Source organism: Cnephaeus nilssonii (assembly GCF_951640355.1).
Source record: "Cnephaeus nilssonii genome assembly, chromosome: 22".
Lineage (NCBI taxonomy): Eukaryota > Metazoa > Chordata > Mammalia > Chiroptera > Vespertilionidae > Cnephaeus > Cnephaeus nilssonii.
The window spans coordinates 6,943,053-6,968,259 of record NC_137093.1 but is presented as its reverse complement, the minus strand read 5'-3'; the positions used below and the strand labels follow the sequence as shown (position 1 = coordinate 6,968,259).

At 43.9% G+C, this 25,207-nt stretch overlaps 1 protein-coding gene across 1 annotated transcript in view; it reads left to right on the top strand.

The window, feature by feature from the left end:
* The window catches only part of FBXW8 (F-box and WD repeat domain containing 8), a 117,032-nt gene that overhangs the window by 5,633 nt on the left and 86,192 nt on the right, over positions 1–25,207 (top strand). The window contains exon 2 of the mRNA XM_079762451.1: positions 11,325–11,429. Coding sequence (XP_079618577.1) covers positions 11,325–11,429 — 105 coding nt within the window. The remainder of the gene's footprint in view (positions 1–11,324; positions 11,430–25,207) is intronic.

Sequence of the window (25,207 nt, the reverse complement as noted above, 5' to 3'; positions counted from 1 at the left end):
AGGCTGGGCTGAGGGGACCCCCCACCCCCAATGCACAAATTTCATGCACCAGGCCTCTAGTCCTATATATTAAAAGCCTAATATGCTAAGTGTCAGGTCGTCCAGTTGGCCATTCAACCAATTTTTTTTTTAATTTCTTTATTGATTAAGGTGTCACATATTTGTCCTCATCCCCCCATTCCCATCCCACACCCCTCCCCATGGATGCCCCAACCCTCTGTTGAACTTAAGCATTGGTTAGGCTCATATGCATGCACACAAGACCTTTGGTTGATCTCTCCCCCCTCCCCCCACCCTCCCCTATCCTCCCTCTGAGGCCCGATAGTCCGATCGATGCCTCCTTGTTTCTGGTTCTGTTCTTGTTCATCAGTCTATGTTGTTCATCATTTCCCCTAGATGAGCGAAATCATGTGTCACTAGAGATATAAGAATTGAATGTGCGACGAGCAATAATAGTTATGCTGACAGGCAAATGAATCAGTCTGTAGTGAGTTTCTTTCTGGTCCAACAGTTCTTTTGAGACCCAATATCAATGTCCACCAGTTCCTTATGAGTACATGTCGGCACTGACCCCTCAGCTCTGGATGGTGGACAAATGGTGGTAATGCAGGTCCGACTCCCTCTGGTTTGGTCTCGGCCGGATCCAGGGGCCCACGGCCTCACCCGGACCCGGGATCCAGCCTCACCCGGATCTAGGGGCACACGGCCTCGCCCAGACCCAGGATTCAGCTTCATCCGGACCCAGGGGCGCATGGCCTCACCCGGACCCAGGGGCGCGTGGCCTCTCCCAGACCCAGGGTCGCGTGGCCTCACCCGGATCCAGGGGCCCACGGCCTCACCCGGACCCGGGGCCAGGCTCACCCGGATCCAGGGGCCCACGGCCTCGCCCGGACCCGGGGCCAGGCTCACCCGGATCCAGGGGCCCACGGCCTCGCCCGGACCCGGGGCCAGGCTCACCCGGATCCAGGGGCCCACGGCCTCGCCCGGACCCGGGGCCAGGCTCACCCGGATCCAGGGGCCCACGGCCTCGCCCGGACCCGGGGCCCAGGCTCACCCGGATCCAGGGGCCCACGGCCTCGCCCGGACCCGGGGCCAGGCTCACCCGGATCCAGGGGCCCACGGCCTCGCCCGGACCCGGGACCCAGGCTCACCCGGATCCAGGGGCCCACGGCCTCACCCGGACCCGGGACCCAGGCTCACCCGGATCCAGGGGCCCACGGCCTCACCCGGACCCGGGACCATTCAACCAATTAAAGCGTACTATGCTAATGATATGCTAAGGCCGCTCAACTGCTTGCTATGATATGCACTGACCACCAGGGGGCAGACACTCCAACTGGTTGGTTAGCTTGCTGCTGGGGTCCAGCCGATCAGAAATGAGTGAGACAGGCCGGACACACCCTGGAGCCCTCCCGCAGTCCCTCCCCAGCCACCAGTGGGGTCCCTTGGCCTGGCCTGTTCTCTCTTGCAATCTGGGACCCCTCAGGGGATGTCAGAGAGCTGGTTTTGGCCCGACGGCAGAACAACTGGTTGCTATGACACGCACTGACCACCAGGAGGCAGATGCCTAACGCAGGAGCTGCCCCCTGGTGGTCATTGTGCTCCCACGGAGAGTGCTGCTCAGCCAGAAGCTGGGCTCACGGCTGGCGAGCGCTGCGGCAACTCCCGGACTGCGAGAGGGCGCAGGCCGGGCTGAGGGACGCTCCTGAGTGCAAGAATTTCATGCACCAGGCCTCTAGTTTAAAAGTAACTGTTTAAGCACTAACACTGCAGGTGCAACAAAAGCTGTCTGTGGGCTAGATAGATCTGCCTCGGGTCACGAGCCTGTGGTCTTTTTGCCTTGTGTCTTCCCAAGAATCTGCTTGATTCACAGGTAACTCCTGAGAAGGACGATTTATTTTTATTTGGGACCTCCCCAGAAACTCACAGGCCAATCCACTTGACATAAAAGGCAAATAAAAATCTGATACCACCTCGTAGCATACCTTCCTCCCTTCCCCCCAACTTTTGGTGCACTCTGTTATATTGATGCATTCTTGTGTATTTTTGGTGCAGTCTCTTTCACTTCAAGTCTCAGTGTTATCACTAGAGTGAGAACAACTACGTTAGCAGTCAGGAGTTGAGTTGCCTTTGGCTGGGTAAATGGGCAGTACTGCTTCAGAGATTCATCGGGCTGGGTAAGGGACAGATCTTTGATGGACAAGCACAGCTGACATGAAAACTTAGAAATGATTCTCCTTGAGCCTTGTCTTCTCTTGTGAAGCTTTTCAAAATAGCACTCAGAAGCCATCTCGCTTTGGGTGGCGAGTTGGGAACACCTAAATTGTCTTCTTGGTATATGGTTAAACTAGTGAAAGAAGTGATGCATGCATACTCACTTTCTCTTTCTCTCTTTGGTCTTCCATTTTCCTCTCTCCATGAACTCAGGCTTCTGGAAGGTAGTGAAGCCACTTGAGTCTAATTAGAAGTATGCTGCTTGCTTCTTTCACTGTGGTGGTTGTGATTTCCAGTTGCTTGGTTCCATTTTTATTTAGGTGATGTATCTGGACTCTGGCCTGTAAGCAACCAGCACCCAATTCACAGTGACTTAAAAACCGAAACCGGAATCTATTGATTCATGTAACTGAAAATTCCAGGTGGCATGCTTGTTCTGGGTGCTTAGATAATGTAACCAGGGATATCTCCGTCTCTTGGTCCTGCTTTCCTTTTATTGGCTTTATTCAAAGGCTGGCTTTTCTCTCTTTTGGATAAAATGGCTACCAGCAACTGCAGTTTTACCTTGTCAGGTTAGCAACCCAGGGGGAAGAGAGCATCTGTTATGGTTTTATGCAGCAAATCATGAACTTTAGTTCTCATTGGTCCATATCAGGTCATGTGTCCATCCTTGAGCCAATCACTGGCTCAAATTGGCCAAGCTTGTATTCACTGCCTGTTCCTGAATATAAGGGTAGGGTCAGCCCCATCTAAACCATGTTGACCAAGAGTGAGAGTGGGGTGATTTCCTAAAAGAAAAGAAGAGGAACGGGTATTGGGCAGTGGATACAAGAGATGCCCACTTTAAGTGGGTGTTTGAAGCAGTACTAGAGTATGGGAATGTATGTGTTTTCTGTTCATCCAGCATATGTACATGTATCGATCAGCTGGGTGCTGGGGAATCGGCAATAAACAGAATAGATACTTCCTGACCTCAGAAGCCTAGTCTTGCTTCTTTTAACTAAAAGGATGACATTAATGGATGCAGGATAACTCTGGGCTCTAGATGCAGTCTGGGCTCTAGAGTCAGGCAGTCATGAGTTCAAATTCAGCCTCTGCTGTTGACAAGCTGTTTGGCCTTGGGCAAGTGAGATTCCTCTGCTTTATGAGGATGATACTAGTACATAACTATCTTGTCCGAGGTAATGAATAAGACATGGGACATTCGTAGCACCAAGCCTGGGGTACAGTAAGCAGCCAGTGCATTTATTCTGGTGCTGTTATTATCATTAGTATTTTAGAAGTGTTCATTTCACTTCCTCTTCGCTAAGAGTTATCACTGATAAACCCCTGGTTCCCTGCCTCTTGGATTGGGAATCCCTGGAGGGCAGGGTCTGTTGTCTTACTCTTGTATTTCTACCTGTGGCACTTAGGGCAATAGGGACATTTGTTGAGTTGAAATAAGAATTGCTGCTTCTTATAGCAACCTTATGAAGAGGCTCTATGGGTCTTGAGGACATTAAAGCATTCTTCAAGGTAAGATTTAGGTTTTCTAGCCTGATAAAAGTTTAATACTACTGGCTAATATTTATTGCTCACTATGCCAATATTTAATTCATCATCAGCCTACTTCTGTGTTTTCAACAAATCAATTGGATGACTTAACTTCTGTTTTTAAATTAGAAACAAGGAGACTTTCTAGTGTGAAATGCGAAGACAAATGGAATCAAATGTGAACTCGTGAACTGTACCTGGAAAGACTTCCCTTCCTCGTTGCTATTCTTTGCCTTCTGTTTAAGGCTCAGCTTGAATTCTCTCTCCTGTATTAACTTTTTCCTGATTCTTCTAGCCCAGAGTCTCTTCCTTCTCCCTTTCCCTCAACTAAAAGGTTCTGTGGTAAGTGCCATTCTTTTTTTTTTCTTCTTCTTCTATGAATGAACAGCAGTTTCTACTGAGGCACATTTTTTTTCTTCTTTTTTAAATATATATATATTTTTATTGATTTCAGAGAAGAAGGGAGAGGGAGAGAGAGATAGAAACATCAATGATGAGAGAGAATCATTGATCGGCTGCCTCCTGCACACCCCCTACTGGAGATCGAGCCCGCAACCCAGGCATGTGCCCTTGACTGGAATCTAACCGGGATCCTTCAGTCTGCAGGCCAATGCTCTATCCACTTAGCCAAACCAGCTAGGGCTACTGAGGCACATTTTGAAATAGACTCTGTAGATCCTAGTACAACTTATAACTTAGGTCATCTCTTTGTTGGACGTTTCTGCTGCTTAAAGCAGTTGGGGCTTCATTCATTTATCCCATAAATATTCACTAAGTGGCTTCTTAGTACCAGGCGCTCCTGTAGGTACTGAGAATACAACAGTAAACAGGACGGGGGGTGGGGATCTGTACCCTTATAGAACTTGCATTCTAGGGAAGAGGAGAAGACAGAATGAACAAATAATTGTCAGGTATTAAATGGTCTGGAGAAAAATTAAGCAGGTAGAAGGGATACAGTGTGTATGTGTTTGGGAAGAGCTGTAATTTTAAATAGTTACAGCATTTCACGGAAGAAGAGAGAGCAAGCATTCAGAGATCTGGGGAGGGGATTCTAGGCATAGAACAGTAAGTGCCAAGGTTCTCTGGTGGCCAGGGCCAGCTGGCTTCATGGGCCTGTGCAACCTGTATGATCACAGGGGGCTCCAGGCTCAGAAGGGGCCTGTGCTTGGTTTAATGCTAGAAATTTTTATCATTTTTAAACAAGGGGCCCCACATTTTTGTTTCACAATGGTCTCCACAAATTATGTAGCCCATCCTGTTGGTAGGAATATGCTTGGAGAGTTTAGGATCCTGACATGAATGATATTTGTTTGCATGGAATTAAACCCTGGCTTCACAAGGTCGCATCTCCCTCCGTCCCGCCATGGAAGAGTCCATCCAGTCTTGTCTTCAGCAAAGCTAGAATTAAGGCCACTGCCCAGAGTCTCTGCTCCAGGTGAAAGCACAGTTCAATCCAGCATCTGGCCAACTTAGCTTGTGTTCCCAGTTGTAGTCCATTGCGTGTGGGGTCTTCATGGCTCTGGGACCTGCGGCTGCTTAAGGCCATGTGGCGGGCTAGCACACGGATGAATGTGGGTCAAGGAGCAAGCAAGAAACAGAAGCACAAGAGCAAACAAGCAAGGGAGTGCAAAGGAGGGCAAGGGGGCAAGAGAGCGAGAACTCTTTGTCTCGGGCTTATAACCAGGAGCTTGACTACCCCTTCAGGATTTTGTGCGCTTGCAGTGGCTCTGCCCCCAGCCAGTTATCTTTTTCCCAGGTTAGACTTACAGGCAAGCACCTTCCCTACCTCACCCGGCTTCATGCACATGTGCCCATCTTCCCCTTTGATCCCTTTCCCCAAGCACCTTCCCTACCTCACCCGGCTTCATGCACATGTGCCCATCTTCCCCTTTGATCCCTCTCCCCAAGCACCTTCCCTGCCTCACCCGGCTTCATGCACATGTGCCCATCTTCCCCTTTGATCCCTCTCCCCAAGCACCTTCCCTACCTCACCCGGCTTCATGCACATGTGCCCATCTTCCCCTTTGATCCCTTTCCCCAGTGATTTGCAGGGAATGGGCCCGTGGTTCCTCGTGGGGTGCAAAGCTGCATCTTCCTGAAGTTGTCCAGCTGACCATGCTTACGATGTCTGGCCTTCCCTTTGCTCTCTCCCTATGACTATTAATAACTAGCTAATTAACAATGATAACATTCAGAAGTATAGAAAAAAGAAATAATTCTCTTAATGTCATTGCTCAGAAGCCCCTGCTTTGTGTAAGAAAACACGAATTTTGAGACAAATTTGGGAGTAAATAAATGACTGCCTATTTATCTTGACAGTGTTTCAGCCCCCCGACACCCCAATTATTTTTTCTTTAAAGGAGACACAGGTGAAACTGGAACTCATCCACTCCTGATTGAGATCGTGTGGGTCTTCTCCACTCAGCTTTTGCAGTGTGTGGAAAGTTGAGATAAATTCCTTTAGAAAACAGTCTCCTTTCAGTCACAGATTTAGCAGAAATGTTATTACATATCTATTGTTTGAACTCGAGTTGCTTGTCTCAGTTTCTTAAAACACCACCTAGAGAGAGCTTTAGTGTTCTGTTTGCCCTGGAGATATACATTGGGAACAAAACTGAAGTCCGTTTCTTCACTTTTTACTGATTTGGCTCTTAGTAATTATCCCTTCTTCTACTAAACAAGAGAAGACAGATTAAATTTCTAACAGTAAGGCACAAAACCAATCCATTTACAGAATTAGTCTTACATTAGCACATAGGAGTACAAATCAGCCTCCCTGGGGATGGATCCATTTGCAATTTCTCTTAGCATTTTTGGAGTAAGTCCAGTAGACTTTGGGAAAATCGAGTATTCACTGACTTTGAATTAACAAAGTAACTTGACCCCTCTGTGTTTTTTGTGTGTTTTTTTTTTGGCTTGGTTTAGAAAGTATTGATTTTTATATCAGTCTATAATTTAGGGTTGTGGTTCTCAACTTTTAGTGTGCACGAGGCTCCCTGAGGAAGAGATGCTTGAGCCCACCCTTGGAAATTGGCGGCAGTAGGTCTAGAGATCGTGGGGCATTTTTTAATGCCACAGATAGTTTTGATGAGTAATACAGGACAAGAGTCATCAATAGAGGTAGAGAATCAATATCTGAGCCATTAACTAATTAAAAGTCAGATTGTATGTTACCAAAAAGATGTTTTTCTTTAAATTTGAAGGAATGTTAATATTTTGAATTTATTGCTCTTCTGGATCATAAATTGGGCCATTCTTATGTTGCTTGGGCTATTACTGCGAAATTACTATTCTCTCTAAACATTTTAGTCATATTGACTGTCTTACTGTGTGACCAAGTTTCCCTATATTAATATTTCAATGTCTTTAATCTCTTTTTTCTTGGAATATCTTTTTTCTTAAATGCCAGTTTATCCATTTCCATGTTTTTAAGTCAGTATAGATACAGACTTAGTCAATGTGTTCCACAACTTTTTAGATGGCTGTGTGCTTCAGAGAGGCCTAGGTGGAAGTCTGATAGTACCTTTTAGTTTACAGAGTATTTCTCTGCACATTAGTAGCAAGTAACATTCTTTGCTTATATTTATGAACTGTGAGAAGACCAAGCCAGAGCTTAAGACATTATGCTGCTGCTCTTAGGGTGTAGGTGGTTACAGGGCTACAGCTTCTGTCCAGGATGTGGCTCCCGTTTCTTGTCAAATTATGGTTCCTATAAAGGGTTGCATTTTCAACCACAAGGTCAAACATGCTCATAACTCAGTCCTTAGTAAGGTGTTTCCCAAGTGATAACGTTACTAATAATAACAAAGTGAATGATTTGCTTCACCTTGAAGCTACTCTAGTTTTTTTGTTTGTTTTTTTGGTATAATAATGCCACTCTGGTTTACCTATATTCCATTATGTCTCCTCAAGTAGAGGAGAGGAAGTAGGTTACCTAATGTTACCGAAGTTGAGGATTAGAACCCTTGGGAATGTGTGGAACACAGGACTCTCATGGATTGTGTCTATCGCTTTGGAAAAAAAAGGTTGAAACAGGCTCTGAGGTGGAGATTTGCATGTAGGTGGTCTAGTGGGTTGGCCTTTCTGAGAGGTCCAGGGGACCAGGCTTGTGTATTGTAGGTATTGGCGAGTCCCTGGAAGTAGACGACCCTCCAGGAGGGGATGCAGCCTTAGATGAAGCATCTTGTTTGGCCAATGGCAGTGTCTAAGAAGGGATTCGGCTGCAAGCCAGCAGCAGGCAGCATTCGGGGCATCTGGGGGATGAGTGTTGTGGGCCCAGAGAGACAATATGAGTGACCCACTGCGGCATCCTCTACAAGAGCCACTGGTAGGCTGTCTTGCCAAAAAGATTCCAAGTGCACAACATGAAACTTCAGCATTTGTTCTCCTGACCTTGTGGGTCTCCGTGTTTCTTAAGCCGTAGACCTTCCTTTGGTATATTGGTTCCCCTTTTTTTCCTGCCATTCCCCAGCCAGTGTAGCAACAGGGTAGGTTGTTTACATAAAAGTCTGGGACTTGATCTGTTTGGGATTGACCATCATTTTGGAATTTAGATAAAATTCTAAGAGCCCAGTGACTTTTTAAAAAAAGTTTCATTTTGTAATGTTGGTATTGACATTAATTATAATTTTCATCAATGCTTCGAAACAATTGTTGCCCTTCAGAACTTACAAATGACCAAGAACTATCACAACTGGTGCACTAACAGTGAGACGAGCATGTGTATCTGATCGTTCACTGTGTGTAACCTTTTAAAATTGATGATTCTTTTTAAAAAGCCTCCTCAGAAAAGACCTGTTGTATGGCCATAAACAGTGTTCAGACTCCTGGATTACTTAGCCTCTGCTATACCATCCCCTTTCCACTGTTACCAACTATTAGCTGCTTATAGTACGACAGGGGAGACAACTTTCTGAGTAAACAACAAAGAGGTAGGGGAGTATTATGGGATGTGGACCTAATCAACACATATTTGTTGATGGAAAAGGAGTTGGAGTGTCACTCAAGGAAAGAAAATGGCAATATTAACATTCCATTATTGTGTGCTTAGCCCTGGTACGTACTTGTGCCAAGCCCTTTCCATGTAATCTTCTCCTTTTTTTTTTAATCCTCACCCAAAGATATGTTTTTCCATTGATTTTTAGAGAGAGTGGGAGGGAGGGAGGGAAAGAGAGAGTGAGAAACACCAATGTGAGAGAGACATATTGATTGGTTGCCTCCGCATGCTCCCGACCAGGGCTGGGAGCCTGCAACCAAGGTATGTGCCCTTGATCAGAATTGAACCCGGGGCCCTTCAGTCCGCAGGCTGACACTCTATCCACTGAGCCAAACCGGCTAGGGCTCATTTTATTCTTAATAACATACCTCTTCGCAGGTAGTTATACCCTGTTTTGCTGATGAGGAAACTGAGGCTCAGATGCATTTAGCCTGGTCTCATGGCTAGTCAGGAGGAAGAGCCAGGATTATCAGTCAGTTTGAATCTTTGCTCTAAACTTCCTTGCTGTGCTGCCTCCCAGAGATCTCGGTGGTTGAGGAAGATGGTGGCAGGGTTGGAGAATGCTAAGGTAGAGGCTCTGTTTTCTAGGATGAAAATAGAAAACTGGTCAACTGAATAGGCAAAAGGGGGAAGGCTGCTGCCACCAGAAGTAAGACTTTTCCGCATCAAAGTAACTAAAAACACAGGTGATTTCTCATGCTTCTTCACAGTGGTGTCTTTCCAGACCCAGTCTACTGGTATAGTGGGGCCCGAAGGGACCGATGGGGGAAAACAATCCCTGGCACATCTCAACAGTGAAAAGCGGAGCTCACGAGCGCAGGCTTTTCTTTGCCTTCATTCTACTTGTATGAGAATAAGGAACGTTTTTCTCTTTCCTTTTATGAGTAGGCAAGGTGGATGTCTCCACTCACCAGAGTCAAATAATCAAAAGAGAAAGCAGGGAGAAGTCCAGGGTTGCAAATGATAGTCTCACGCCTTGTTGTGGCCTCCTCCACTGCCCGTGACTCACTCTAGGGGTGTGTTGAGGAGCCGCAGTCGCATCTGGGTTAGAGAACACGATGCCTCTTTTTCTTGACGAGTGAAGCCAGTTAGTTGTAGGAGGGTTCCTAGCCTGACATTAGACTGATGACTTCTCATTATTTTTTTAGGCAAGGATCCCTTTGTCTTCCAATTACAGACAGATTTTTTCCTGTTTTTTTTCCCCCCTCCTTGTATAGCCAACATTTCTCTCTTGATTTAACATTCTGTTCCTTCTTTACACACAGAGAACTGTCAACTCTTAACTCTTTTTTTCTCTAGAGATCCTTTTTGGCCTCACACTTAGCCTTGCACTGTTTTTGTAGTTAAATATAATACTTTCTTATGCCCTGGATTATCTATTAGCCCTGAGACTCCTAGATGAATGGAAAACATGATACCAGAACAATCTTTACCTTGAATCTTGAAGGGTTTAAATCGGTGCTCACACTCCCTTAAAAATGCTGAAACTATTTTCACTTTTGAGACTTCAGCCTCTTAATAAATAATTGTTATACTTGAGTGATGAATTAGTAATTTGTTTGCAACCAGTAAGTCACTGATGTCAGCCAAAGCTTATTAAAGATGAATTTTATTAGCAAGTTCTGTTGGGACAGAGAGCGCTGCTTTGCCTAGCTTTGCAGAAGCAAACACCACAGTGAGCTTTGGCAGGTGGATTTGGGAACAGGCAGAGGGTTGCATATGTACACTTGGTTTTCTTTTCTGTTTCACACTCATATTTCTTTGTGCTACCAGGATCGTCATGACAGCCTTATCTCTCAAATAAAGCCTGTTACCTCATCCCTAATTGCTTATCCAAAGGCAGGCGAGCTCTAATTTCTCCGCATTAATAAATGACACCGAAGAAGAACTGCTTTGTTTGCACTGGCTCACGCAGGTTAACCAGTGTGAGCCCCTGAGTGCATTAGGAAACCTCGTGCTTCTCCCGCGGCCAAGGCGGGCCGGTGTTCACCTCGCTCTAGGGCAGCATTTCATTTATTTACTTTTTGCTCATGTTCACGGCCCTATTCCCCTTTCCTGATGAAAACACTTGAGTGACCTAGGTCAGCATTTCTCCTGTGGCTCTGGGGCACTCCCCTCAAGTTGGAGGGGGCAGGGGGTTGGTAGCAGTTGTCCTAAGAGGACCGATGGCTGACCTGGCTTCATGGCTCACTCTTGGCTGCCTGCTGCTTACCTTTCCTTAGAGACCAAGAGGCTTTCCACAGACCTATGCACAGATACCTGTGATACACCAGCCTGTAAGATCCACCTGCTTCTCCTTTTGAAGCATAATGGGAAATGGTCTTGTGGATTTCATACATGAATGTAAGGGTAGACTTGCGGGGGGCGGGGGGAGGGCAGAGAATTGAGAATGGTTGTCCAGTTCAGAGTCAGTTCTATGACTGAGCTCTGCTGAATAGTGACAACCCTTGGCTCCCCTGGGAAACACCATCATCTCTTGTCGCCACCTAAGAATATCTCTGGTAATTTAAAGAGCCTGCAAATATGAGCATTTTAAAATCTCAGAATTGTAAGCTTATTGCCTTTCTCCTTTTCTTCTCAGAATGAAATGGACGATGTGCCCTTCTTTGATATCCAACTGCCTTATGAATTGGCAATCAATATATTTCAGTATCTGGACAGGAAAGACCTGGGAAGGTGTGCACAGGTAAGCCGTCATTAACCGATATTCAAGATCTACCTACATATGTAATTAAAGTATAGGAAGCTCCTCCATAACAGAAATTTACTTAACAGAGTGACCAGCTTTAAAGAACTAATGGATTGGGTAGCATCTTAATGTGAAGGAAAGCAACCTTGAACTTAAGGAATTGTGTTCGACATTGTTACTTGGTGTTTATCTTTTTGTGACCATCTGCTCCAGAGTTCTGTTCCCCCTGCAGTCTGAGTTATGGCTGACCTGTGGCTGTGTGCTCAAGGCTGACAACTCTGTGCGCCGTCTTTATTGAGCTAGCCTGAGCTGTTAATGTCCTCGCCGTTTTTAATGCAAAGATGCCAGCCCTTGGTTTAATCAAGCCAGTCGTTAGGTTGGGAGCTGAGGGTCAACCTGGGGACAAAACAGTGAAGTCATGTTTTAGGCATATAGTCCAAATTACTCTTTAAACACCAGAACCCCACTCAGTGAGGTGTGAGGCATGTGAGACCTGAGACCCACCGAGGGAATTGCAGGTCAATGACACCCATCTCATGCTTACTCTGGAGCATACATTCATGGAGTGGGATGGTGGGAGATATCGTCTGGGCCAAACTGTATTGTGCACATGAATCACAGGGGATCTTGATAAAATGCAAATTTGGGTTCAGGAGGTCCAGGATGGGACCCAGTTGTCTGTGTTTCTAACCAGGTGATGCCAGTGTGCCTTTGGCATGTTTTGAGAGGCAAGATTAAAATTAATCTCCTCTTCTTGGTGAAGAGCGTGTAATTCCTCACAAGTTAAATGTGTATATGATTGCTGGCTTTTCATGGACACTGTGATACCCATTGTCCATAACTGCCAAACAAATAACTTGCTTAGTGGGTACCATTTCCCACCCCTGGTTTCTATAATGTATTTTACACAAGTGTCTATACCTTTAAGAGAAAGGGTTTGGTAAGATTGAGTGATAGGAGAAACATACACTAAAATCCAAAGCCCCACCAAGAATGTGAAGTTAAAAATATTAAGGCAGTTTGAGAGTGGTGAAAACTCTTGCCAAATTGAGACTCTAGTGCTTGCTATTTCTATGGCAGTTCAATGAAATCACACATAAAACGGGACAATTTATAGAGTTTCTGCTTTTACACGATTTTTTTATGAAGCATTTTGCTTAATCAAAATTACAGGGCAGAGCAAAAGTAGTTTTACAGTTGTTTGTATGGAAAAATAATACAATAATTAACAAATAATAATACAAGAATAAACCCTGTGTTTCACGTACTCACAACTGTAAACCTCCTTTTGCCCTACCCTGTATTTTTCTACTTAAATAGGTAATTGAAAAAGTCTTCAGTATTCTTGATTGCCACAGTATTACTTCAGTGGGGGTGTTAGCAAGTCTTTTTTGATGCAGAGTGTGGAAATCTTTGGGAAATTATGGAAGAAATTATTCAAAGGCTAAAATGCACTAAATGAAAATGTACTGAAGTGTAAACCACACTCAGAGCCTATCGATTACATTAAGTAAGAGTGCCCACATTGTCTTCTTCTTTCCCCTTGCAAACTGGATTTGTTATATTCTAACTTTACACATTGGCCCTGTTCCCAAGAGTTGAAAACAAGGGTGTAGCTGAGTGAGTCCAACTCCTGGATGTCAGCCTGATACTGTGAGCCGGAGTCTTGGAATAGCGTCTAATAGCTCGCTGCTTTCCACAGAGTCAGCATTAGACGATAAAATCTTCATTCTTGATAGGGAGCTGCTGTTTAAGGAATCTTTTCTTCTAACATTGCTTTTTGCTCTCCTGCTTTGTAGAGGGCCATGTGGCTTTCACATCTGCTGCTGGTTTTCTCATCCAAAGAGTTTATCAGTGAAAGATAGGATCTAGTTAGTGGAAGAAGAGATCCCCCTTTTGCTACAATGGGGCTGCATTTCAGGGGAGATTGGTTATGCTGGTGAGATTATGCTGCAGGTGTGAACAGTTTAATTTGCAACACAGTAGTCCAATTGTCCACCAGAATTCTTCTCTCTTTGGCCAGTTGGATTTGTATTGTTGTTGTTTTTCAGCCTCATTTTTAGAGCACATGTATAAGAGTAGAAAATATTTTAAACAGAACCCCTAAAGTGGCTCTGATTTGAAGCCAGAACTTTTTCCATAGAGCTGCTGCATGAGGATGGCCATGGATGGCCAGTAATTTGTAAAATTGGCTTTGTTTTTTTCAAGAATTAAAATAAAACCACAAAGTAATAAAAATAAGTAGCATTTTTATTTGTTTCGTGTGGTGTTTTTATTTTTGAAACAGGGAAGAAGTCCTTCTGTTGAATGGACTGTCCTGCTGCTTTATGACTATTTTAGAGGGGCTCACTCTGTCTCTCATTCTCTTTGAATGGAGCCACCTTGGGACTGTAGTGAAATTGGGCCAGCTACGTGGGATTGGCACCATGAACTATATGTGTGCCCTTGGAGAAAACCTGTTTGCTTAGATCTTTATGCCAAATTGGTAACTGACTCACAGTAAGGAACCCTGATCGGGGAGGACTTTTGAGATTTAATTATTCCACAGACTATGCTGGAAAACGGATTTTGCTCTGACTTTGTCTCCTTTCTGCATCCCCTCTCTTTCTGCTTTTTGCGCCCACTCAAACCTAAAGTCCTACTACGTTAGTGTGTACTTTCAATGCTGACCTCTCTAGCTCCATGCTATCAATAGTTATCCCTTGAGGGACTTCACATCTCTGTGGGAGTGTATCATGCTGAAATATCTCAAACAGTAAGCGAAGTTATGCATTGGGCATTTCATTGAACAGCTTTATTATCTGTTGTTTATAATTTTATGTTCATTTTATTGTGTGTGCCCACAGGATTCCTGGCACTTTAAAGGATAATATTTTTGAATGCATAACAATTACAAAGTTGTCGATTTCAAAACTATAAAAAATGATTTGGTTTTTATGAGAAGTGAAAGTGAGCTCTTATTTATGGCATGAATAATTCTGAGGAGTAAAGGTTTGTATGTAATTATCAACATTATTTTAAGAAACTTAAAATAATTATAAATTCACAGGGAGATGCAAAAAAATAATAGAGAGGTCCTGTGTACCCTCCCCCCGAGTTTTTCCATTGGAGGAACAATATCAAAATTAAAAAGTTGGTGTTGGTGCAGTCCACAGAGCTTATTCACATTTCACCAGTTTTCCAGGCACTTATTTGTGTGTGTATTTAGTTCTGTGCAATTTTATCACAGGTGTAGGTTTGTGTGACCGCAGTGAAGATACAGAACATCAACAAGGCACAGTCACCTCATCCCTCGTCCCGTTTCTAACCCCTAGCAACTGTTAATCTGTTCTCCATATCTGTGATTCTGTCTTTTTTAATATTCATTTTTAATATACATTTTAGTTATTTGTTTCCTAATGTATAATTTTATAAGTTTAGCTGGTAGGTAATTATGTTTTTAAGGTAGAAAATTGTGCATAAAGAAAAAGAGGCAAGATGTGGAGGTTAAAAACTTAAGATTTATGATAAAATTGGTGAGCAAGAAGTAGGTGTTATCAAAATAAATAATTGTGGAACTAAAACCAGTATATTAGATAATACTATTTCAAGTTTCAAGGAAAATGTGATCTTACAATCTTCCCAGATGTCCCAATAGGAGAAACTAAAAGCTGAGGTTTTATAAAGATCTTAATGAAGTCTTTAAGTGTTGGGAATCCATAGCCAAGGGCAACTAAATTGATTTTCATAGCAGAAATGATTCTGAAGACCTGCCGTTGCGGCAGGGGCCCCTTAGTTCTTAAGTTTTACCTTGCGACCAGACTTATCTCTCCAGGAAATATGTGCAAGCCTGAGACCCAAGCACCTTCAGGAGTTTCCTTTTAAGTCACCAGGTTGCAGCGGCTGCCGCCTTTAAAGAGGGGTTATGGAAAAGCAAATAACTCTAGAAGAAAAAGTAGGGAGATAGATGAAATAAAATGGTAAAGTAGTATTGATAAACCTTTCAACTGATGGGTTTTGGGAGTTCTTTATACTGTTCACTTTACTTTTTTTAAAAAAATGTTTTTATTGATTTTTAGAGAGAGAGGAAGGGAGAGGGATAGAGATAGAAACATCGATGATAGAAAAACTTCATCTATTGGCTACATACCTCCTACTGGGGACAGAGCCCCAACCTGGGCATGTATCTGACCGGAAGCAAACTAGTGTTCTCTGGATTCCTAGGTCGAAGCTCAACCACTGAGCCATGATGGCTGGGAACTGTTCACTTTACTTTTGTGTTGAAGTTTTTCATATTAAAAAGTTTAAAAGAAAAGGAGAAAGCAAGAGATTGTTTTTGAATAAGAAAGTTGGAGCCTCCTGAAGTTAGCACATGCCAGAAGCTGACCTTTGAAAATACAAGTAATACAGTTTTTTAAAGTATTGAATAATCATAAAAAAAAGTTGGACTTACTCTTCTCATTCAGGTGTTTACAGTGTGCCTACTATGTGCCATGTACTGTTCTAGACATATGAAAAACAAATAGCAAATGGCAGGCATAAATGCCTCTCTTATCAATAATTACATTAAATATAAATGGACTGCATGGAAGAGTGCGGAATCTCAGAGGGAAGGCGGGGGAGGTGGGTGGGTGGGAGGTAATCAACCCAAGACCTTGAATGCATATATGCATAACGCATGGACACAGACAATAAGGTGCTGAAGGCCTGGAGAGGGGGGAAGGAACTGGGGGGGTTTAGGGGCGGGCTGGAGGGGGTCAGTGGGGGGGATGTAAATGGACTTAAGTATTCTAGACAGTGAGTAGAGCAGTGAACAAAACATAAGAAAAAACCCTGTCTTTCAGAAAGCTTTCATTTTATAGGATAAGTACAGTGGAGAAAGTCATACAGCAGAGGTGATGCTTGGGTTCACTTTTTTTAAAATATATTTTTATTGCCCTAGCTGGTTTGGCTCGGTAGATAGAGCGTCAGCCTGTGGACCGAAGGGTCCCAGGTTCAATTCCGGTCAAGGGCACGTGCCTGGGTTGCAGGCTCGATCCATGATTCTCTCTCATCATTGATGTTTCAGTCTCTCTCTCCCTCTCCCTTCCTCTCTGAAATCAATAAAAATATATATTTTTAAAAATATATTTTTTTATTGATTTCAGACAGGAAAGGCAAGGGAGAGACAGAAACATCAATGATGAGAAAGGATCATCGATTGGTTGCCTCCTGCACACCCCCTACTGGGGATCGAGCCCGCAACCCAGGCATGTGCCCTGACCGGGAATAGAACCCGTGACCTCTTGGTTCATAGGTCGACGCTCAACCATTGAACCACACCGGCCGGGCTTGGGTTCACTTTTAAGTGGCCTGGGGAAACTTCGCAGAGAAGGTGACCTTTGAGCTCAGACCTGAAGGAGGGAAGAGGAAGCTGTGCAGGTCTCCACCAGGTGAATAGCAAGTGCAAAAGCCTTGAGAGGAGCTCACCTGCTGCATTTAAGGAACAGCAGCTGTGCTCATCTCAGGTCCCATGCCTGGGTTGTGGAGGATGATTAATGTCCCCCGAAGATGTTCATCTCCTAATCCCAGAACCTGTGAATATGTTACTTTTATGGTAACGGACCTTTGCAGATGTTGGTTAAGCATCTTCCGGTGGGGTGATTATCCAAGTAGGTTCAATGTAATTACAGTTTCTTATAAGAGGGTGGCAGGAGGTTGAGAGGAGCGAAGATGCTGTGCTGCTGGCTTTGAAAATGGAGGAAGGGCCCTAGGTGGTTTGGCTCAGTGGATAGCGGTTTGGACTGTGGATTGAAAAGTCCTGGGTTCGATTCCAGTCAAGGGCACATGCCTGGGTTGTGGGCTTGATTCTCAGTAGGGAGTGTGCAGGAGGCAGCCAGTCAATGATTGATATTTCTATCTCTCTCTCCCTCCCTCTCTAAAATCAATAAAAATATATTTTTTTTAAAAGAAAGAAAATGGAGGAAGGGGCCATAAGCCAAGGAATGCAGGTATCCTTTAGAAACTGGAAAAGCTAAGGAAACAGATTTCCCTCTAAAGCCTTTAAGAGAAGAGACAGAGACATCGACTTGTCCCACTTATTTATGCATTCCTTGGTTGCTTCCTGTATGTGCCCTGACTGGAGTTTGAACCTGCAACCTTGGCATATTAGGACGACGGTCTAACTAATGAGCTACCCTGCCAGGGCCAAAACCTTGATTTTAGACTTCTGGCCTCCAGAATTGTAAGATAATAAATTTGTATTGTTTTGACCACTCAGTTTATGGTAAGAGCATCAGCAAGAAACTAATATGGTGGCGTAGTGAGCAGATGGGGCTAAGAGAAGGAGAGATGGTCAGAATGTGAAAGGCACTTAATCCATTAATAGAACTTGAACTTTTGGGAAGTCATTGAAGTGTTTTGAGCAGAGGAGTGACAAAGTCAGACTTACATTTGAAAAGGGATCATTTTGGCTGATATGTAGAGAATAAGCTATAGTGTGACAAGGATGCCAGCAAGAAGGTTAGAAGGTTATCAAAATAATCGAGATGAGAGAAGATGGTGTTATGGACCATGACATACCAGTAGAAGTAGGTGGAGTCAAGGTTGATAATGGTCTGATATGGGGAGAGGTGGAGGAGCCAACAGAAATTCCAAGGTGCTTGTCCTGATCAGCTGATGGTTGAGGTGGCCCTCACTAACAAGGAAAACGTGGGATGTGCAAGTCGGGGGGAAGGTCAGTAGTTGGATGTGAGGCTGAAGGTGAGTTCTGGGTTCAGCTCTGGCTGGAGATCTAAATTTGGAAGCTGTCAGCACATTGATGGTATTCAAAGCCTAGAAACTGGATGAGCTTATCAGGGAAGTAAGAGTAGATAGAGGAAGGGGTTCAGGGATTGAGTCTGGAGCACGCCAGTGATCAGGGGCGAGGGGATGAGGAGACTGAGAGGCCATTACTTGTGAGGCAGGAAGAAAACCCAGAGTGCATAGCGCCCTGGAAGCAAGGGATGAAAGTTTTCAAATGGGAGAAAGTGATCAAAGGCATTAAGCACTGCTGTTAGTCAAGTAAGAGGAAGACTGAGAGATGCCCATTGGATTTAGCAACTTGGAAGGCACTGGTGACCTTGACCAGAATCAGTGGCATGGGGAGAGCAAAAGTGAGTGGGTTTAAGAGGGAATGGGAAGAAAGGAAATTGAGCTGAGTCTGTTCCTCCTCAAGCAGACTTCATACATGAAAGTGTGACCAGAACAATGACACTTTCCCCCTGTTGTGGGCCTCACTGGTAACCCTAATCCAGGCAGAGTTAATAAAGCTAATTTTTGAGCCAAGGGTCCTTTTTTCTTTTTCTTTTGTAATGTACAATTCACAGTGGTGCTATAAAGCAAAATGCTGGAGACACTTTTATTAGCAAATTCTTGCAGCTGAGGCTCACTCAGTGGGGCTTTTACTGGGCAGAGCCATTCCAGTCCTGGTGTACTAAAAAAAGACCATTAGGCCTTTGGAAAATTTAGGCTTGTAAACTTGCTAGATTTAATATAACTTAAGAAATCCAACAATTAGATTTCATTTGGGTGAGACTCTTTAAAATTTACTTGTGAAAGTTTTACTAGGTCTTTTTCTTGTTGATACTTTCCCCTCCAGGATGAAAAGAAATTCTTCAAGCCCATAATTCTTCTTTAAAAGAAGAAAAAAAGACACCCTCCTTTTACAGTTTGCACATTTCTGTGTTTAATACCTAAGTGTAGGTACAATCCTGATCCCTTTTTGGAAGTAATTCTCACCTTTAGCTTTTATAAATCCCTCACAGAGATTTATTGTTTGTTATCCAAGATTTAAACTTTATCCTGAATATCATTTTCTACAGAATAAGCCCTGTGATCGAGGGTTAGTAGTGGGGATGGTGCACCTAAACATCAACTTTTTGTTCTCAGTTTTTCATCCCATAACCCTGTTGTACAAATTTTAGGTTGTGTCATTTAAAACGACCTGATACTTTCTTTGAAGCTGATAATACAAATCTGTTTTCAGCTTCCAAAGTTTTTAAGGTCTGATAATATATTTGAGACTTCTTGAAAATCTCTGAAAAGTTTCTCCATTTTTAAAATTAATTATTATTGTTTTTTAATCCTCACACGAGGATATTTTTTCCATTGATTTCTAGAGAGAGTAGAAGGGGGCGGGGGGAGAGAAATATCAACGTGAGAGAGACATATCGATTGGTTGCCTCCCACACTCACCCCTACTGGGGGCTGGGGAACCTTCAATTGAGGTACGTGCCCTTGACTGGGAATCCAACCTGCAACCCTTCATTCCACAGACTGACATTCTAACCACTGAGCAAACCAGCCAGGGCAAGTTTCTTCATTTTAAAGTGGCTGAATTTGTACAGTTTAGTTCCTAATGAAAACTTACCCAGAATCTTTAATTTCATCGGAATCTTCTAGTTTGTAATTACTGAGCACTGATTTGGATTCTCCTAAAATGCTGATGATTCAGTTGCTCTGCCTAACCATGCAGCCTTGTAGCTAATTTTTGGACTACAGAATTACAAAGATTGCCCCTACTTGGGGCCAGTCTTGTGATACAACCTGACTCAGGGCAGACACCAAAAGCTTTCCCTCTGGTTCATGGGAAGTCACTGGTGGAAAGGTATCAGTTTGGCAGGTTGAGGTGGAAAGTGGATGAGAATTGCTAGTCTTAGTGCCCAGCATGTAATTAGCACCCAACACATCTTAATCGATGGACCAATAACCCATTTCAGTGTGTTTTTTTTAAAGTGTCTTCTAAGGAGCTCTAGGCTTCTGAAACACTCCTTATAAGAAGTGTTCAGGAACCAAGTAAGTTTGGGGACTGCAGCTTCTTCTGTCTCCTTAGAGATATGTAACACATGTCTGTGTATTAAAGTAACATATTAACACCCCGAGGAGCTGCTGTTCTGCTGAGCATGCTTTGGAAAATGCCGGTCTGTGTAATGAAGTCATGACTGACATTTATGCGATCTCTTAGCAACTCTGAGTCTTTTGTCCAATAGTTACATTTCATAATTTACTTAATTTTATATTTTATAATTTTTACAAAACAGGCTTATGTATTCCAAGGATCAGAGTAAACTGCCCTGTGGTTAGTTAGCACTGTCTACCTTTGAGAACCCATGAGGGTCTCTGAATGTTGGCCTTTATTTTATACTTATTGAACCCTGAATTCCAGGGGTCTTTTGGGGAAGGATTCTGCTCTGGAACTATCTGAGAAGTGGCCTGGCTCCATCACAGACAGCTGATGTTGGTTTGTCTCTGTGCTTCATGATTGCCAGTGCTGAGACTCACTCTGGCACAGACAGATGGACAGACACCACCCAGTGTCATGGATAGGCTCAGCTGTGGACCAAACATGCCAAAAATAAAACCGTGGTGTTCTGTCTAGTGAAAACTGGAACTCCAGTGTTACTGAGTTATTATCCTGTTCTTTATTGCCTGATCACTTGTGATCAGATGAGGGTTTGTTTCCCTGACGCCGTTATGGCGAGGATGGAGAAGTGTGGGATGACAATGTGGTTAAGTGGATTTGTAACTGATGCTGTGGCCAGACCCAGGGTGGGCTGCTTAATGGATCCATGTCTGCCTGGGGGGAGTGCTACAGTGGTTTGCCACAGGCTCTGTCCTCAGTCCCATCCTGGTTAACTTTTTTTTTTTTTAATAATTAAGACATGAAGTCCCACAGACCGTATTTTGCAAATGATCTATGTATGGGAGAAGTAGCTAATGCAGAGGATGACAGAATTGAGATGCAAAGATGATATAAATGCTGGGTGGGGGTTTGTGTGCAATGAGCTGAGATTTAAAATGGATAGAAAGTTCATTAAACTAATAATTTACATTTAAAAAATATTGTGGAGTTCTAGCCTGTTTGGCTCAGTGGATAGAGCGTCAGCCTGTGGACTGATGAGTTCCGGATTTGATTCTGGACAAGGGCATGAACCTGGGTTGCAAGCTCAATCCCAGCCCCGGTCAGGACGTGTATGGGAGGCAACCAGTCAATGTGTGTCTCTCACATCGATGTTTCTCTCTGTCTTCCCCCTTCCCTTCTACTTTCTCTAAAAGTCAATGGAAAAATATCCTCAGGTGAGGATTAACAAAATAAAATAAATATTGTGGAAGTAAGACATGTGGACATTTTTCTTTAACTGCAATTTGTGTTTTAAAAGACTCTGAAGGCCCTAGCCGGTTTGGCTCAGTGGATAGAGCGTTGGCCTGTGGATTGAAGGGTCCCAGGCTCGATTCCGGTCAAGGGCACATGCCCAGGTTGTGGGCTCGATCGCTAAGGGGTGTGTGCAGGAGGCAGCCGGTCAATGATTCTCTCTCATTGATGTTTCTATCTTATTTCTCCCTCTACCTTCCTCTCTGAAATCAATAAAAATATATTAAGCCCTAACCGGTTTGGCTCAGGGGATAGAGTGTCGGCCTGCAGACTAAAGGGTCCCAGGTTCGATTCCGGTCAAGGGCATGTACCTTGGTTGCGGGCACATCCCCAGTAGTGGGTGTGCAGGAGGCAGCTAATCAATGTTTCTCTCATCGAAGTTTCTAATTTTTATCCCTCTCCCGTCCTCTCTGTAAAAAATCAATAAAAGATATTAAAAAAATAAAAATATATTAAAAAAAATAAAAGACTGAAGAATGATAAACACCAAGTTGAGATTGCCATTGGAGGGAAGAGGATGTGGACACTGAGAGATGTATAGGAGTTTTAAGCTTATTAGTAATACTAGAGGCCTGGTGCATGAAATTCGTGCATGGGTGTGTGTGTCCCTCAGCCCAACCTGCACCCTCTCCAATCTGGGACCCTTCGAGGGATGTCCGACTGCCCGTTTAGGTCCAATCCCAGTAGGATTTGGCCTAAACAGGCAGTTGGACATCCCTCTCACAATCCAGGACTGCTGGCTCCCAACTGTTTGCCTGCTTGCCCTCCTGATTGCCCCTAACCACTTCTGCCTGCCAGCCTGACTACCCCCTAACCCAGTGATGGGCAACCTTTTGAGCTTGGTGTGTCAAACTTCGCCAAAAAACTGAGCATAACTCGGGTAGTGTGTCACTTTGAGGAAAAAACATTATTTTGCAAATGTTTCATCATCAGAAATGGCTACACGTGTCAGTGCTGACACACGTGTCATAGGTTCGCCATCACTGCCCTAACCACTCTGCTGCCAGCCTGATTGATGCCTAACTGCTCCCCTGCCAGCCTGATTGCCCCTAACTGCCCTCCCCTGAAGGCCTTGGTCACCCCTAACTGCCCTCCCTTGCAGGCCTGGTCACCCCTAACTGCCCTCCCCTGCAGGCCTGGTCCCCCCCAGCTGCTCTCCCCTGCAGGCCTGGGTCCCCCCCAACTGCCCTTCCCTGCAGGCCTGGTGGCCCCCAACTTCCTTCCTCTGCCGGCCTGGTCACCCCTAACTGCCCTCCCCTGCAGGCTTGATCACCCGCAACTGCCCTCCCTTGCAGGCCCAGTCCCTCCCAACTGCCCTCCCTTGCTGGCCATCTTGTGGCGGCCATCTTGTGTCCACATGGGGGCAGCCATCTTGTGTGTTGGAGTGATAGTCAATTTGCATATTACTCTTTTATTAGATAGGATTTTATTTAAGTGGGGTGGTGAGTCCATGGGTGTTTATAATATTCTTTTTTTAAAATTTTTTTAAAAAATATATTTTTATTGATTTTTTACAGAGAGGAAGAGAGAGGGATAGAGAGTTAGAAACATCGATGAGAGAGAAACATCGATTAGCTGCCTCTTGCACACCCCCTACTGGGGATGTGCCCGCAACCAAGGTACATGCCCTTGACCGGAATCGAACTTGGGACCCTTGAGTCCGCAGGCCAACGCTCTATCCACTGAGCCAAACCGGTTTCGGCTGTAATATTCTTGATACCTTTTTGTTTGCCTTCAATATTTAATAAAACAGACTCCAGAAGATTTGGTGGACCATTAGTTCCGTAGCCAGGATGATGAGTACTTTACTGTGAGCTCTTTGATTGAAATCCACAACAGTTCTGTTGGTGATGGTGTATGATTACAGCTACAAATGAAGTAGCAAATCTGATAAAATCCTTTTGTTCATGGCACTTGACAGTCCATATATGGGGTATTGTTGAGCCCTGATTACCACATTTGAAGAGGGACACTGTAGATGCAGAAATATTCAGAAATAATGGGTATGAGAACTAGTGGTATGATAATTAGTTGGAGGAAATGGGTAGTATTTAGACCAAAGAAGAAATGACTAAGGGGAAATGCGTTGGGTGTCTTCAGCCATTTGAAGAACTGCCACGTGGAAGAGGGAATAGATTTATTTTCTCAAAAGGGAAAAAATCAGGGCCATAGGTGGAATCTATTTTCTTTTTGGTTAATCCTCAACCGAGGATATTTTTTCTGTTGATTTTGGGAGAGTGGAAGGGAGAGGGAGAGACAGAAAACATTGATGTGAGAGAGACACATCGATTGGTGCCCACAGGTACCCTGACTGGGGCCTGGGATCGAGCCTGCAACTGAAGTACTTGCCCTTGACTGGAATCGAATCTGCAACCCTCCTTGGGCCAATGCTCTAACCACTGAACAACCAGCTAGGGTGGTGGAATCTGTTTTCTAACCATGGAAGGAAGTACTTTTTAATAGAGTTGCCGTGCAGTGAATCAGACTGATTGGGGAGTTCAGCTCTTCACCAAAAGCCTTCTGCTGGCTAGGGATGCTCTGAGGAGCCTTCCTGTGATGGGGAGATGTGCCTAGTTGATCTCTAAGACTCCTGGTACTTTTTCAGTTTCTAAACCATTGAAGACTTGAGCCAGTGTGACACCTTCAGCATTACAGTGTGACACTTTGGTTCAGAAAAATGACAGAAGCTTTGCACTTCTTTATGCTACCTGGTCTAACATCTGATACTGTGAATTGCATGCACAGTGTCCATGCCTACAGAGAAGGTGACTTAGGTGATGTGACCATTACACCTAGAACTTGCATGTTCTCATGTACTGCAGAAATGTAATTAAGGAAGCCAGAACTTGAATGTACCATCAGAGTGCTCTGTTGGTCATTATTGCTTTGACATACTTTTTGTTGAATAAGGTATTGTAATAATGATTCTTTTTAATGTAGTTTGCTTGTGATGGAAAATCAGAAATTTTGAGACAAACAAGCTGAGTTCTTGGTTTCTGATTAACTTTCACTTTGTAAGTTTTAGCTTCTGCTGCCATGGAGCAAGTAGAAACCCACTATAGATCTAATGAAAGTTCTTTATTAAAAATATAAAGAAGCTAATGGCTTCCTTATTTAAAGTAATATTTGGAGCAGCATAGTTTCATAATAAGGTATTTGTGTGTGACCTGTAGTGCGCTCGGTCATGATCTGTACTAGTATACGGCATATGTAGAAAGAATTGCATTTATAGAGTACTTTTCTGTGAGCTCTTTTATTGAGATCCACAACAGTTCTGTTGGTGATGGTGTATGATTATTCACATTTTAAAGATGAGGAAATAAATGTCCCTGGTCATAGAATTTATTGTTGTAAGAGGCATTTTAGGGTCTGACACCACTCCCCCACCCACCTACCCTGCCGTTTCACAGTGGAGGAAAGAGGTGCAGGGAAGACTAGTAACTTTCTCATTGCAGCACAGCTAGTTAGTGAAAGACCTGGCACTAGAATCTGGGTTTCCCCCCACAATTGTAACTAGTTTCCTATTATATCATGCTGCTTCTTGGATAATGGAGGCAAGCATCAAGACATGTTTCTGAAAATGTTATCAAACATATATACACATATATCCCTATCGCTTTATGTC